The sequence below is a fragment of the Corvus kubaryi genome, unplaced genomic scaffold (assembly GCF_017639235.1).
Source record: "Corvus kubaryi isolate FWS band 111438036 unplaced genomic scaffold, C.kubaryi_AGA036_p1.0 37384, whole genome shotgun sequence".
Taxonomy (NCBI): Eukaryota; Metazoa; Chordata; class Aves; order Passeriformes; family Corvidae; genus Corvus; species Corvus kubaryi.
Window position 1 is genome coordinate 1334631 of NW_024581126.1, and position 13871 is coordinate 1348501.

Here is a 13871-nt window from a genome sequence, read left to right on the forward strand (position 1 = left end):
CCCAAAGTCTTTCAACAAAGAGAACAACTGTGGGCCTGTTTGTTTGTTTTTCCTCTTTCAGTTTTGGCCGGGCATGATTCAAACGGGGCAGCCTGGATCCTCGCAAGAGTAAGTCTGAAAATTCAAATATGTTTCTATATGCAGAGGGAGGGTGGCTTGTGCACTCTGTGATATGAGGGAAGCAAGAACTTGCAGATTTTCAAAAAAAGGAGGTAAAGATAATTTTAGGGAAAGAAAGAGTCTTTGCAGTGATGTGAACTCACATTCCAAAAGTTACAAGGGATCCCAAACCTCAAAACTGAGGCTGAATACTGGATGGACACCCTCCTTTGTGACCCTGTAGTTCAGTGTCCTCTGGGTTTCCTGGGAGTCCCAGCAGTGCCCATCCCTGGCTGCTGTGACTCTAGCAGCAGGTCAGGTTTCCTGCTGCGTCACCGAGCGCCGCTGAGATCCCAGCTTCAGGGTGCTGGGTGTGATTCTCATCCCCTCAGTTCCCTCTGTGCTGTCCATCTGTCAAATATGCTCTGCAAGGAAGAGATATGTTTGTGGGTAAAGGTCATTAGCCACCTATTTTCCTATACTGTGTGAGTCTAATGGAATTTCCTGTGGATGGCACGGTGTATGATTTCTGTGTACCTCTTTATTCCAGCGTAAAGCCATTCGTTCAGCAGGCCTATCCTATACAGCCATCAGTCACAGCTCCCATTTCAGGTAATTCTTCATTTATCCTCACCCTTAAAAAGACTTGAATTTGGTACTGAATGTGATGTGCTGACTTCTGACATGGGCAGAGCCACAGCTCCAGGTCTCATGTTCCCTCCAGCCAAAGGAAACACCAATCCCAGTGTCCTATTATCTCATTATATCTTAGGGAAAATCATTGGGTTTGGGGTTTTTTTAGGTAGGAAGCACTAATACATATGCAAGGAGTTGTGATGTGTGATTTCCAGTCAGCATTCCATAATGTAGGGATTACTGTAAAAAGTGAGTAATAGGATGAATGTTTCTTTTATAATAGCTATGTAACAAGAATACAGCTTAATTTATTTTAAACTGAGCCTAAAACCCCTTCCAAAATCATATATGTTCAGCCTTAAGTATAAAACTTCTCTGTATCAGGTTGTTTATAACTCATCCCCTCCTGAAGGTCCTGCTTTGCCTGCTGCCACTTTGATAAGTACCTAATGTTTATTCTGAATTCCATTGCTCAAATTGATCAAGCCCTTCCCATGGCTACTTCCCTGCTCCTTTTCCCAGCATCCTTCCATGCATAATTTCAGGAATTATTTCTTTGCAGGTGATTTCTCGTGTTACGTCTCCCTTGCCAAATGACCCCAGTGCTTATGACTCTGTTTGTGCTGCAAGTTTTTGACTCTTACCCAGTTCTTTATGATTTTCTAACTTGCTGCTATTTAATGCTTCAAACTAAAGCTATTCTTCTGCACTCATGAGAATGCCTTTTTCTTGACATTGCTAATTTATACCATTATTTTCTAGGACAGGTATTTTCTATTGTCTCCTTTTATTCTTCCACATTTTCTCTCAGAACAGGAATTTTAGTATTTCTAAATTGGTTAAAACTCATGCATGAGTTTTTGCTTCATTAGAATTCCTGTTCACGTGTAGCCAGTGACATTTGTAATTCCCTGTTTTGTACAAGCCTCACACCTTCCTTGCCTAAATTTGAGGGTTTGGGGTCAGGTACCATATTCACTATATGGGATATGGACACACACTACCTGTGACCTCTCCCTGCTTCTCAGCCTAGTTCAGGATAATCTTTGTTCTCTCACCTTTGGTGCCTCTCCCCTGCCTTCCTTGTGCCTGTGTCTCTCCCAAGATGAGTTTTGCCTTTGAGCTGCTGCCTTTTCCTCTTCCTTTACAGTTTTCTTTCCTTCTCATCTAATTTTCTACAATAAGAACCAGGAGATAACATTTATTCCTTCTCTTGAGGTGAATTAGAGAGGGTGGTTAACATCCCTTCTCTATCTAGATCATGTCATTCTCTCTTTATTATCAATTTAAAACCTTTTTTTTTTCTTTTTAGGGAATGATTCAGCTCTCTACAGTAATTATTTAATATTAGCTGTAGCATAATGATGCCTAAAAGCTCCAAAAGTAGTCAAGACCCAATGTGCAAATACGTAGTAAGAGACAGTCCCTGCCTTGGAAACCTTGTACTCTAAATAGGAGAGGGGAATTGAGAGTGGCAGAAGAAATAGGCAAAAAGAGGGGTGATTTACTTGTAACATGTGGCACATTAGGAGCCAGAAATGGAGGCCAGTTCTCCTGACTCCCAAGGCAGTAATGTCTCCTGTGAATCTTGATGCCAGTTTCCAAGGAAGGGTCAGCTGTAGGTCTAGGTGAAGTCTCTATAAATCTCTATAATCTAGTATATAATTTAAACAAAAATTCTACAGTGAGTTACAGCCCCAAGGAAACAAAATAGTAGATCTTTTCTTTCCACCATTATTAGATTGCTGGGTTGGGACCTCTTTTTCTACGTATTAGTCTGAGCTTTTCCAATTTTAACTCATCCTGAATTAATTAGTTGCTAAAATTAATATAAATATCCAAGGGCTACATGCATAATTCCCAATTATATTTAATTGAGGAAATATAAACCGAGGAAGTGTCAGCTTCTTCATGAAACTGTTTCCTTTATTTCAGGCTTTGAGCCCACATCAGCCCCGGCTCCCTCAGTCCCTGCATGGCAGGGCCGATCTATTGGTACGACCAAGCTCAGGCTGGTGGAGTTTTCAGCTTTCCTTGAGCAGCAGAGGGATCCTGAATCAGTAAGTATTTATTGCCCTTGTGTCCACTGATCCTCGGCTTTGCACCTTTACTGCTGATCTTCAGCTTTGCACCTTTGCTCCCCACCCTCTGGGCATGCCTTCCGGGGTTGAGTCTGATGGAATACACCCGGTGTCTCTGTGTTCGCTGCTGCTCTGTGCAATATTCCTTTCACCCTAGGACTGTATTTTCCTTTCTTGCCCTCTTCTCCCCCATTTGCAGCAGCAAGAGGCCTCTGTGAAAGCAGGCAGGGTTTGTTCTGGCGCCTGTCTCACTGCTGACCTAGTTTAGCAGGTGTACCAAATTGCATTGTGTTCTTGGCAAGAATTCAGTGCTTGAACTCTAAGTTAAAGCCTAATCTATTTCCTAACCAGAACAAAATTAAGGACTTGCACAGAAAGTGTGCATATTGCATAGTGGATTTTTTTTTTTTTTAATGAAATTTTTAATTTTCTTTTGATTTTTAGTCTGCATACTATACCTGCAAGGATAATTTCTGAAGCTGGCTGTAATGTTTCATTTACTCCAGTAAGCCTTGAACCTTGACATTAATCACCATATATTTACCAAGAACATTTGTCAGTAGCCTAGCACTGATTCTACTGCATCACAAATAAATTGAAAGAACTTCTTTCAGCTCCAACCTGAGAATTTGTTCTGAGAAAATTTCTGAAAAGCAAATACTGTCCTGAATGGGTGATATGGACAGGCCATTCTTGTTCAGATTCCTGGTAAAATACAGTAGCCTGGAGAAGAGAGAAGCTATCATTTTCTTTTTATAATCCAGAACTGGAAACCATAGCATTTATGGGCTCTGGCCAGGGGTGTTATCCAAGGAGTGTTTACCCTGCACAATGGGGATTGGAGACATAGCCCAGAAACCTTACAACAGAGGAATGCTCCTGGCAGAGAAACATCCCTGGGAAAATACACCGTATCTCACCTATTCATACACCAACCACATGGAGGTGTGTTGGTTTGCTAAATGTCACACTTTGCCAGGTTGAATTAGCTTTGAGGTGCAGGAAATGTTTGGCAGCAGGTATGGTTCTCTCAGCACTTACCTGACTGTTGGGCATTCATGGTTTCCCTGGAATCCCTTTGCCTTCCCATGATCTCATGGCAATCCTGGCTCTGGTGGGCTTCACCTTAGTGTCCTCCAGACCACTCTGGAACACCTCCTCCACCCCAAGCCCCGAGTTCATCCAGGCAGCAGTTTGTATTTCTGCTGCCAAAGCACAGCATCCAGGTTTTCCCATCAGTCACCCTTATCCATGCGCAGATTTCCCAGCCCTCGGCTTGCTGACTCCGTGTAAGGTGTCCTGCTGATTTATGGGCTCTGCCACCTCCAGCCTGCTCCAGGCCAGGATGTGTGTGTGTTCCTCCAGGTTACTGGGAAAACAAGATGTGGCCACGTGATGCTCAGCCTTGCTGTCTGTGTGTGAATGAAATTGCATCTCAGTGCAGTCTGATTGGATGGTTTGCCACTGTGCCACATAATGATCCCTTTTCCATAGGTTTTTATGACATAAATCTGTATGCAAAACCCATGGGCTAATACGGTGTAGTGCCTCTGTATCTGTGGGGTTTTATGTAAAAGGGAGCAAACAGGGGCTGAGCAACTGAGTAGCTTTGGCATTGCAGGGGGAGAATGGAGGTCTGAACAGAAGCGTGGTTACCCAGGATGGCCCCACAAGTACTGCAAAGCCTTCTTTGGAGTAAACTAATATTATTTGGAATTCCTGAGGGTGCAGAGGCCCACTGGATCTTGTCCCAGCTTGCAAGAAGACTGCTGAGAAACCCACCCACCTTTTAAACACATTTGTGCAGGAGGTTTACAGGACAAGCAAGAGCATCAAACTACCCAGACTTGTTTTTAAAAAAGCAGTTACCTGTGTGCTGTAACATTGCAAAACTGAGACTCTAGGAAAAGTCAATTGCCAATTTAGTTCATTCTTGCATCCACACTGCAAATGCAGTGGGGCAGTGCTCTGCGTGGGGACAGCCTGCACCATCCAGGCAGGTGCCATGGGGAGCCAAAAGATGAGCCCCCATGGCAGTGTGTCGGCATCACTGCCTGGAAAAGGGGAGTCAGGAGAAGGGGAAGTGTTGCTTAGATCCAGTTAAGTAAATTTGATTATTTGGATCTTACACAAGGGCATTGGAAAAAAGCCCCAAGGCAGTGTGACCAGCTCCCTAGGCAAGGGGAGAAGGATGTGTGCTGGAGAGGCACTGGTGTGCAGGGACAGCTCTGTGTCTCCTGCCAGCCCTCCCTGTCTCCAATGCACAGACCTCTCCAACAAGCACTGAGAGTTCTCCTTGGAGGTGAGAGCGAACCCCAGCCTCATGCAGTGCCATTGCAGACAATGTGAATTCTGTCTGCAGTTTTGCACACCTTTCTTTGTGTGGGTGAGATGTTTTATTGCAGGTAAGGTTTGCACAGCACAGAAAGGATGCGGTTTGATTACTTTTCAAATAAAATCATCAAGGCAGGTGATGTGTGTGTTTGCACAATGTGCACATGAAGTCCTGTGGGCACGTGCTGTGATTGCAGCATCTCCTTTGTGCCTTTGCTGACCTCGGAAATGAATGTATTTATGTGCTGCTACAGGAGAGATGTGTAGGAGTTCTTATGTATCTTCTGAAAAGGGATAGTTCTATATTCATTACATTGCTTTCTTTTCACAGAAAATGACATAAAATATTATCTTGATCAAATGTCCTTCCAACATTTTATTAAAAAAACGTGACCCTTCCTCTGTCTCTCCCCCAACACAAAATCAGGCCAGAAAGCCTCATGGTAGTGGGGGCAAATAGATCAATTCCACCTTAAAATGTAACCTGGAAGTTGAGTGGAAAAGGTGTATTTGGCATGGCATCTGGGGACAGGACTTGATCCTGGCAGAATCCAGGCCCCTTGCAGTCCATATTCCTGTACAGAAATTAGAAATTGAGGTTTGTCAGCCTCAGTGACTCCCAGCACCTGCAGTGGGACTGTGCAGGGGCACAAAGGTCCACCCACAGGGAATTCCTTGTAGAACTGGGGCCTTCAGCATTTCTGTGGCTCTTCCAATGGCCATTGGTGTTTAAAAGTACCAAAGCTGCTCAATGCCAGGCAGGTTTTTTTAGTTTAGAGTGGCCATTCTGGAGAGTTGGAAATCTGCTCCGTAGAGTCCTCTCATTTGTGGGTGGCTGTTGATCTTTTTCCTCATCTAGACACAAAATTGTTCCATTTACAAAAGAGAAAAATATAGAAAGGAAACAATATGCACCCCTCACTGTAAATCTGCATGGCAGAAGATAGTCTGGGGAAAGCAAGATGGCACAGTTGCAGAACATTGGAGTACTGACTCTGCAGCTGAGGATGGGCAAAATTGCTCCTCCTTTTACATGAAAATCAATTCAGTTTACAAATGTCAAGCTGCATTTTCCTTTTGTGGCATTTTGTGCTTAAGTACAATTCCTAAGTGGTGCATGGAAGTTTCCCTTGCAGGTCCAAGCAGCAGCATTTCAGTTACCTTTGATTATTGCCTGCCCTGTACAACTTTATTCTCAGCAGATGAAGCAGTTCATGTGCCCATCTGTTGCTTCCAAGACAGGTTTTCCTTAATGGGGGCTTTCTATTTTTATTGTAGTGGTTCTGTGGAAGTTCACGACAAATGCTTAAACCAAGTAATCCCATGTTCCCTAACAAATATAAACTGAGCATGCAAGCTGATTACAAAGGATCTAAGCAGTTGACTACTACACAAGTAGATATAAAATTCAAAGACTATAACTGAATGAGAATAATTCAAATTCATATTTTTTTTTTCAAGATTGATTTTCAATCAGAGAAAAAAACCCTGTCACCACCCAACAAAAAAAGCCCTTTCTTCTCTTCCTTTTTGAGGTTTCTTGTTCTTGCTGTCACATTTATTTAAGTTGTGAGCACTTCAGACAGCTTTACATTTAAAATATCTATATAGGGCTATAAAGAATATGGGTGATGGACATTTTCAGTATAAGTCCACCCATCCAAACTGTCAGATTGTGTTAGGTCCAAATTTCAAAATGTATTTTAAAAAGTGGCGAAGAAATAAAACATTCTTTATGTTTTAATTCAGGTTTTATCGTTGTTGTAAAAGGACTTTGTGAGCCCGGGGAGAATTGTGCCTGAGAACCAGAAAGGGAAAGCAATTGCTCAAGGGCCATAAAAACAGCCTGCCATCATTAGCCAAATGCAGTAAAATTCACCAAAGTTAATCAAACCACTTAAGTGATGAAAAATAAATGAGATCTTTTCAAAAGAAGCCCTCCATCCTTGAACAATATCCATTGTTGCAAGGATTGTTTATCCTTTCTGTACTCCCTGTAAACAGTATAAAAAGCAGTTCAGCATTTCTCTCACAAGGAAGTCTTGGTTTAGTGTCTTTGTGATGTGAAAGGACAAGAAAGCAAACTCACATTAGGATGAATGTCTCGGAGCCACAGACTCAGGATTTGAGGTCTTTTTAATCTGGAATCAGAAAAAGTTTTGCTAAACACAAGGCTCATTTATTTTGCTGTGCTGGAGAGCTGTATGTTGGCCCTGGGGTGCAAATGTCATATGCTGTGAAATGTTCATTTTCAAGTGTCCATAGTTAGAAGTGCCAAGAAAGCACTTTAAAGAGGTCCAGGATTGGCACAGGCTCCAGTCATGAAACTGTGGCATGGCAGCAGACTTCTCATCCAGCAGGATTCCTGGGGGACCCCATGGAGACATGATGGAAACCCCAGGCTAGCTTCCCCAGCCCGGCTGTGCCAGGACATGGACTTCCCAGGGAGGGTCCTGTGGCCAGAACGTGGTTAGGTGTGTTGGGAGACCAGCACCATTTATCCCCCCCAAAGTCAGCCCACAGGTGGAAAGCTGCTGGGGCCTGGCTGTGCTCTCACTGCTGCCTTCATGCAGCTCTCTTCCTTTTCTCAAATCCCACTGCTGCTGGGGAGATTTCCCAGCAAAATGGAAAGTGCAGGGACACGTGGGGTCGGCTGTGGTTGTGGTGGGCTGCGGCTGTGAATTCCCCACTCTGCCTGCCCCAAGCACCCATCCTGGCTCACCCCAAGGGCTTTGCACCTGCCTGTGCCTCTGCCCCACATCTCCCCAACTCGTCCAACAGCTTCCCCCACCCCTACACCCACCCCAAAACTGCTTGGCCCGGCTACAGAGCCAGGCTCTCAGAAGTTGGGAAATACCGCCCTGCGTCTGCTGTGCAGAGAGCAGATAATGACATGCTCACGTGTTTATTTGTTCCTCTGCCGCATTCAGTGGAGATGTAGATGGCCCTTCTTTGATAAGCAACTATTCAGTAGTTTGTTTTCTTCTGCTGTTGAAATGCGTGGCCCCGTGCCCTGCTCACTGTGCACTGTCTAACCTCCCTTCCAAATGGAATTAATAATTCCCTCCATTTGCATCTCACAGATGTACTAGTGCAGTCGCTTTAGATGAAGGAGCATTATTACTCACAATTGACAAACCAAGAAGTTCAGGTGCAAAAGAATGAATGGGCCACTGATTTTGAGGGTCCCCTTTGATTTGGCATGAGCCTGATTTTGCAGAATACTTAATGTTATTGACAGCTTCCTACAGTCAGGCATAATTTTCCCATCTGAACACTCAGCACTTGTGGAACTGGGACCGAAGGGTCTTAAATCAGACAGGCCAGAACTGAAGGATGCGTCTTCACTGTGCAGAAAAGATGGTGGAAATATTGTGTAAGCACCTTGCCCAGCCAGCAAGTCCCAGTTTCATGCTGGGACTGCTGTGGCGCTAGCTGGGAGGTGCTGGTCAACATTAAGAGGTCAGGGAACTGCCCTCCCTCATCACCTACCTCTACATTTCTGCAACCATAAAGTTGCCCAAAATCCCCTTTTACTTTGCATTTCTGATTCAATCCCTGCTCAGATCCAGGCAAGAGTCTGAACGTGTGGAGGTCCATGAAAGACCAGGTTGCCCATGCAGCTGTATCATAGCATGCAGCACAGAAAGTTCAATTAACATTTCACAGGAAAGTGTTAAAAACCTTAACAACAGGAGTTGGTACAGACTCCAGTTATAGCACTAAAATGTCATGTTTATAACTCCCAATCTGCTTCAGTGGAGGACAACAGCAGCAGGAATTAAATATTCAGTTACTAGTGTTTTGGTAGAAATAAGAAAACTTGTTGGCAGACCAAGTGATTTTCTTACATCAGCAGGAAATTAAAGAGTTTCAGATTTACGAGATACAGCGAGGCAGCAGGGCTGAGGCTGGGCAGGGTGCAGTTAGAGCTGCACACAGACTGCTGATACACCAGTGCCTGGGTCCCAGTCAGCCCATCCCACCTGGCTCCTGCTCCCCCCAGAACCACAATCACTGGTCAGGCAGGTGACTCCCAGCTGTGTCAGTGGGATTTGGGCAGGTTAAATCACGGCTGGGTGCAGCAGGAGGGTGCAGCACTCTTGCACTCAGGGTGCTGTGCCCGTGAGCAAGATCATTCCCACAGAAACAGCTGCTCCCTCTCAGGCCACCTGCCTTCCACCTTGCTCGGCATCTACGTCACCCTGTGCATGGGGAGCCATTCACCCCCCCCACGTGCTGGTCTGTATGGTTGTGTCAGAATATAAGTGCAAAATTGGTGAGGAGCTGCTACAAATATATGTGCTGGCTGATAAAGCAGATGTAGGTGGTTTGTCTTTGTTCTGCACCAGCTTGCATGCCCTGCCATTGGCAATTTGTCTTGGTTCTTTTAGATTCCTAAGTGGATTATAATTTTTCTCGTGGTATTATTTGACAACAGTCATATTTCATGGCTTTACTGCATTCTTTGGATAGTTAGAATTTTTTTAAGGGAAGGAGCTCAGCTTTAAGAGGCAGCCATCTCCAGGGCATGTCGTGTAATGCAGACACAGAAGACAGAGCTGAAAATGTTCCTCCTGTTTTTGTGTACTTGTGTACTTAAAACATACAGGATTTGACTTGTGCTGGTTTATGGCATCTAAAGCACATTATTGCCCTGATGCCAGATGTAAATCCTTTAAATGCTGTAGTGTGAGTAAATTCCTCAGCAACTAATGTACTTCAATGACTCTGGAATACTCAGTCTAAATCAACAGTGAATTCTCAATATAATGAGGATGTTTTTAAGCTTTTCAGACACTAATGGGCTCAAAAATATAGGCATAAAACTTTTCTCCTTTGCCTTTATCTATGCATCAGTAGCTGTCGTGGAGCGTGTTTGTCTAAAAACGATAGGGATCATTTCAGTATCCATTTACCCTGCTCCAATATTGCATTATCATTTGTTAGTTTGCAGAAATATGCCATGTCTAATTAGCTTAGTAATGATTGTACTTAGCATAGGAATTGCAGCAACATAAGGAGAAAATAATCACACATTGCAATATCAAAATAAACATTTCTGTCCTAAGAATGTTGTCAGGTGATGTCATACCATCTGTCCTACTGTACCCGCTCAGAAATTTTGCTGCAGCAGCATCTGGTGCTTTGGCGAGCTCTGCAGACAACTGTGGCAGCTTTGCAGCTGCCTCCAACTTTGCTTTTGTATTTAAAGAGTAGTAAGACTTCACGCTCCATGTCCCTATAAATGTGTTTGCTGTTACTGAAGTTTGGATACTGAGCAATTTGTGTATTTGCCTGGCTTGCAGAATAAGGTACAGTGTGTGAATTGTCTTGGGAGTTTGCAGTGGCCAAACTGTAAAATACAGCTCTCCCTTCCCCCTTCCCTCCACAGCCATCTTTGGGCTGGGAGAGAGACACCCTTTTGGGGAGAAGGAGAATTTACAGGAGAATCTGAGCCCTCAGTTCTGTTTCCATAAAAACGTGGTTACTTGTACAACCTGGAACAACTCCAGCAGACAAGACTGAGAGGAAACAATCCCCACATTTCTTTTGCTTGGGCAAATGCTAAGATGTTATGCTTTCCTTTCTGCTTCCAGAAAATTTAGAAAGAAATACAACCCTGCAAAGAAACACAGGCTGTATCACATTTTTGGCCTCATACCCAGATGCGTGTTCTCTGGTTCTAAATTTGGATTTCACTGTGCTAGATGATTTTTTAATAGATTTCAATTTCATTTACTAAGTGGAGAAATCTAGCAGTCCATTTCCTTTTCCCCAGAGTTTTGGACATCTGCTAGGGAAGACTCGGCTCACACCGAAGGAAGGCTCTGAGTGCTTGCCCAATTCATTTAGATTTGTCACTTCAATTTGTTCATTCAGCAGGTACATTGTAAACAAAATAGCTTAAATGAGGTTTGCTTCGGGGTTTTAAATATTTTATTTGTGCCTAGCTTTTGGGAATTGCCCCTTATATATAGCATCTGTTCAATGTGACAGGGTTTTCTAGTGTTCATTGACTGCATATCAGCTTTCCCTTAACTGATTTAGGGAAATGTTTTGTGATCTGCATGGTGAAAACCCCCAGTGTCTAATCCTGACACTCTGGAGCTCCTTCACTCTGCTCTCATGACCCCAGGAGGTGCTGATTGACTGGTGGAGGGTCTTTGGTGTTCATCCTTCCACTTTCATTTCGGGTGCTGAAAGGTTCTCTTGGAGGAATGGCAGCCTCTAAAAGATCACATTGGACTCCTTTGGAGTGGACTCCACCAGGCCAAGGATTTCACCCAGGCAGGAAAGCCGAGGTGATTCCTTTGATTATAATGAGGTGTGATGGGATGCAGTTAAGAAATAGGAAATTGAAGCTGAATGTGTTTTGGCAGGGATGGTCATCTACAGAGCTGGCTCCCAAGGGAAGGGGGAAAAGTTGGGCTCTTTGATATTACATGGGTCAAAATACAGGAGGACATGCAGTGAGGGCAATGTCTACAGGAACAGCAACACCGAGTAACTGGCCTTCTTGCTACTGTCATCCTGCAGTTAGAAGGAAATCCCTTCCATCTCTTTTTGTTGAGATGTGCTACAGATAGAGGTTTGGGGCTTTTTGATAGACAAACAGGCGGTGTGCATGAGTGGGTTCTGTGGCACGAGCAGAAATCCAGGCTCTGAGGATGCTGGCCATTAAAAGGCACTGTCTAAAGGAGCAGAAATAGGCTTTCCTCCTGAGCACATTCATCTTTTTATGCTCAGTGAAGGGCTCTTTATCACCGTGCTGCCACTGGGTCTTGCAATGTAAATAACCCCCTTGCAGAGACCCATGCTTTGGGGTTTGCAGTGGGGACACAGGTTTTTTTGATGTTGACCCTTGTTCACAAGGGTCTGTGACACAATCAGTGAAGTTGTTCATGGAAACCATATTGCAGAAAATCCCAGTGCCAGGAGCGATGTGGGAGTCATTTAATCCATCAAAGCGCAGCCCCCTGCCGTAACAACCCTCTATTCTTCTCCTACAGCACTGATTTTCCTGTTTCTTCCTTGCAGTACAATAAACACCTCTTCGTGCACATTGGACACGCCAACCATTCTTACAGTGACCCACTGCTTGAGTCGGTGGACATTCGTCAGATTTATGACAAATTTCCTGAAAAGAAGGGCGGTCTGAAGGAACTCTTTGGGAAGGGGCCTCAAAACGCTTTCTTCCTCGTAAAATTCTGGGTGAGTAAGACGTGGAGGACCCCTCCTGTCGACGAGGGCTGTGTGTGGTGTTCAGCACCCTTGGGGTGCCTGTGGAAATTCCCTCTGTTGTCATGCACGAGTGCAAAGCTGTTCTCCCTTCAGGTGGGACGCTGGCCCGGGGCCACTCCTGCTGACAGCTCCCCAGAAGTCAGAGCAGCAGAGGCAGATGTGCCTCAGCTCTGCCTGACTATGCAGCTGCTGGGCAGGAGCCAACAGGTACCGGCAGCCCCCTTTTGGAGATGGGGAACTGCCATCTAGTGGTCCAAGGAAAAGCAGGGAAGGCACGGCAGTGGAGCCTGCTTTTGGGTGTTTCCGAGGTGCAGCTTCTGCCAAGTGCAAGTGGTGCAAGGATCAGTCCTGCCATCAGCCCATGCTTGTGAAGAGAGGACCAAGCAGGATGGGAACTGAGACAACTGTGAGGCTGGGAGGGTGCTGGGCTTTTCTTGAAGCACATTTCTACTTGCCTTTTTGTTAGTCAGCCACAGCACTCTGCTCCAAAACTTACCATATCAGAGCAAGGGTGAAAAAAATAATTAGAATGGAGGGCTGGGATGCTGTGTATTGATCTAGTCATGATAAATTTCACTGATACGTCAGTTTTTTTCTTACTGTATTTACAAAATCTCCTGTTAGCGATATAATAATAAAATAATAAAATCATTTAGGTTGGAAAAGGCCTCTAGGATCATTGAGTCCAACCATTATCCAAGTCCCCCCTAAACTGCTAAAAGGTTCACCCAAAAGGATCAGCAAATCTGCAGGCCGAACCTCATGCTTATACTAAAGCTTTTTATACTCACTAATTTGTTAGAGTACTTTTTTTTGTGGTATACTCCTTTTCATAGCAGTAGTTATCATCTAAGGATTTTAAATTTTTCTTTTAAAATCTCAGTAAAAGGGGCATATTCAGGGTTTAATTACAGGGTGGACAGATTGAGGCTGAAGCCAGAAAAGGTTGATCTGGAACCACTGCTTATGATCAGATTTCCTGGCGTTTATCTATGGGATTTGAGATACCCTGCACCTTGTAAATCCCCCAGGCTTCATATCTTTCAAAGAGTTTCTGTGCCACCAGATTTAATAGTGGAAAATGGAATAAGGGAAACTTTTTTTCTCAAATCTGGATGTAGAAGGACTAAGCCACTGAGCAGAAGCTGTGCTGGACTGCAAAAGAAACCCATTGAGAAATTCGCGGGGCTTAAAACTGGGTCTGGGAGCTGTAGACCAAGTATTTGAGGGCTGGCTCAGCAAAGGGGCCGGATAGAGGAGACAGCATAGGAGTGGGAGCTGAGAGAGTGACCTGGAACAGGCAGGTGAGAATGTGGAGTCAAAAAGAGGGAGGCAGTGGGGAAGAAGGAGCATTTGGGATAAGGAGCCTGCAGGGAAACACAGGGATGAAGTACAGCAAAAAAGGTTTCTGAGAGGTGGGAATAGGACAAATGTAACAGTAGGAGAAATCTGGCTGCAGAGGAGCAGAGCTCAGAG

The 13871-nt window shown here is 44.5% G+C and overlaps 1 protein-coding gene across 10 annotated transcripts in view; it reads left to right on the top strand.

Moving 5' to 3' along the window:
* TEAD1 (TEA domain transcription factor 1) overlaps nucleotides 1-13871 on the top strand; it is a 152692-nt gene that overhangs the window by 122032 nt on the left and 16789 nt on the right. For all 10 annotated transcript variants that reach the window (XM_042035471.1, XM_042035472.1, XM_042035473.1 and 7 more), the window contains 4 exons: nucleotides 62-108; nucleotides 650-711; nucleotides 2671-2795; nucleotides 12192-12365. In XM_042035471.1, the coding sequence (XP_041891405.1) occupies nucleotides 62-108; nucleotides 650-711; nucleotides 2671-2795; nucleotides 12192-12365 (408 nt within the window). The remainder of the gene's footprint in view (nucleotides 1-61; nucleotides 109-649; nucleotides 712-2670; nucleotides 2796-12191; nucleotides 12366-13871) is intronic.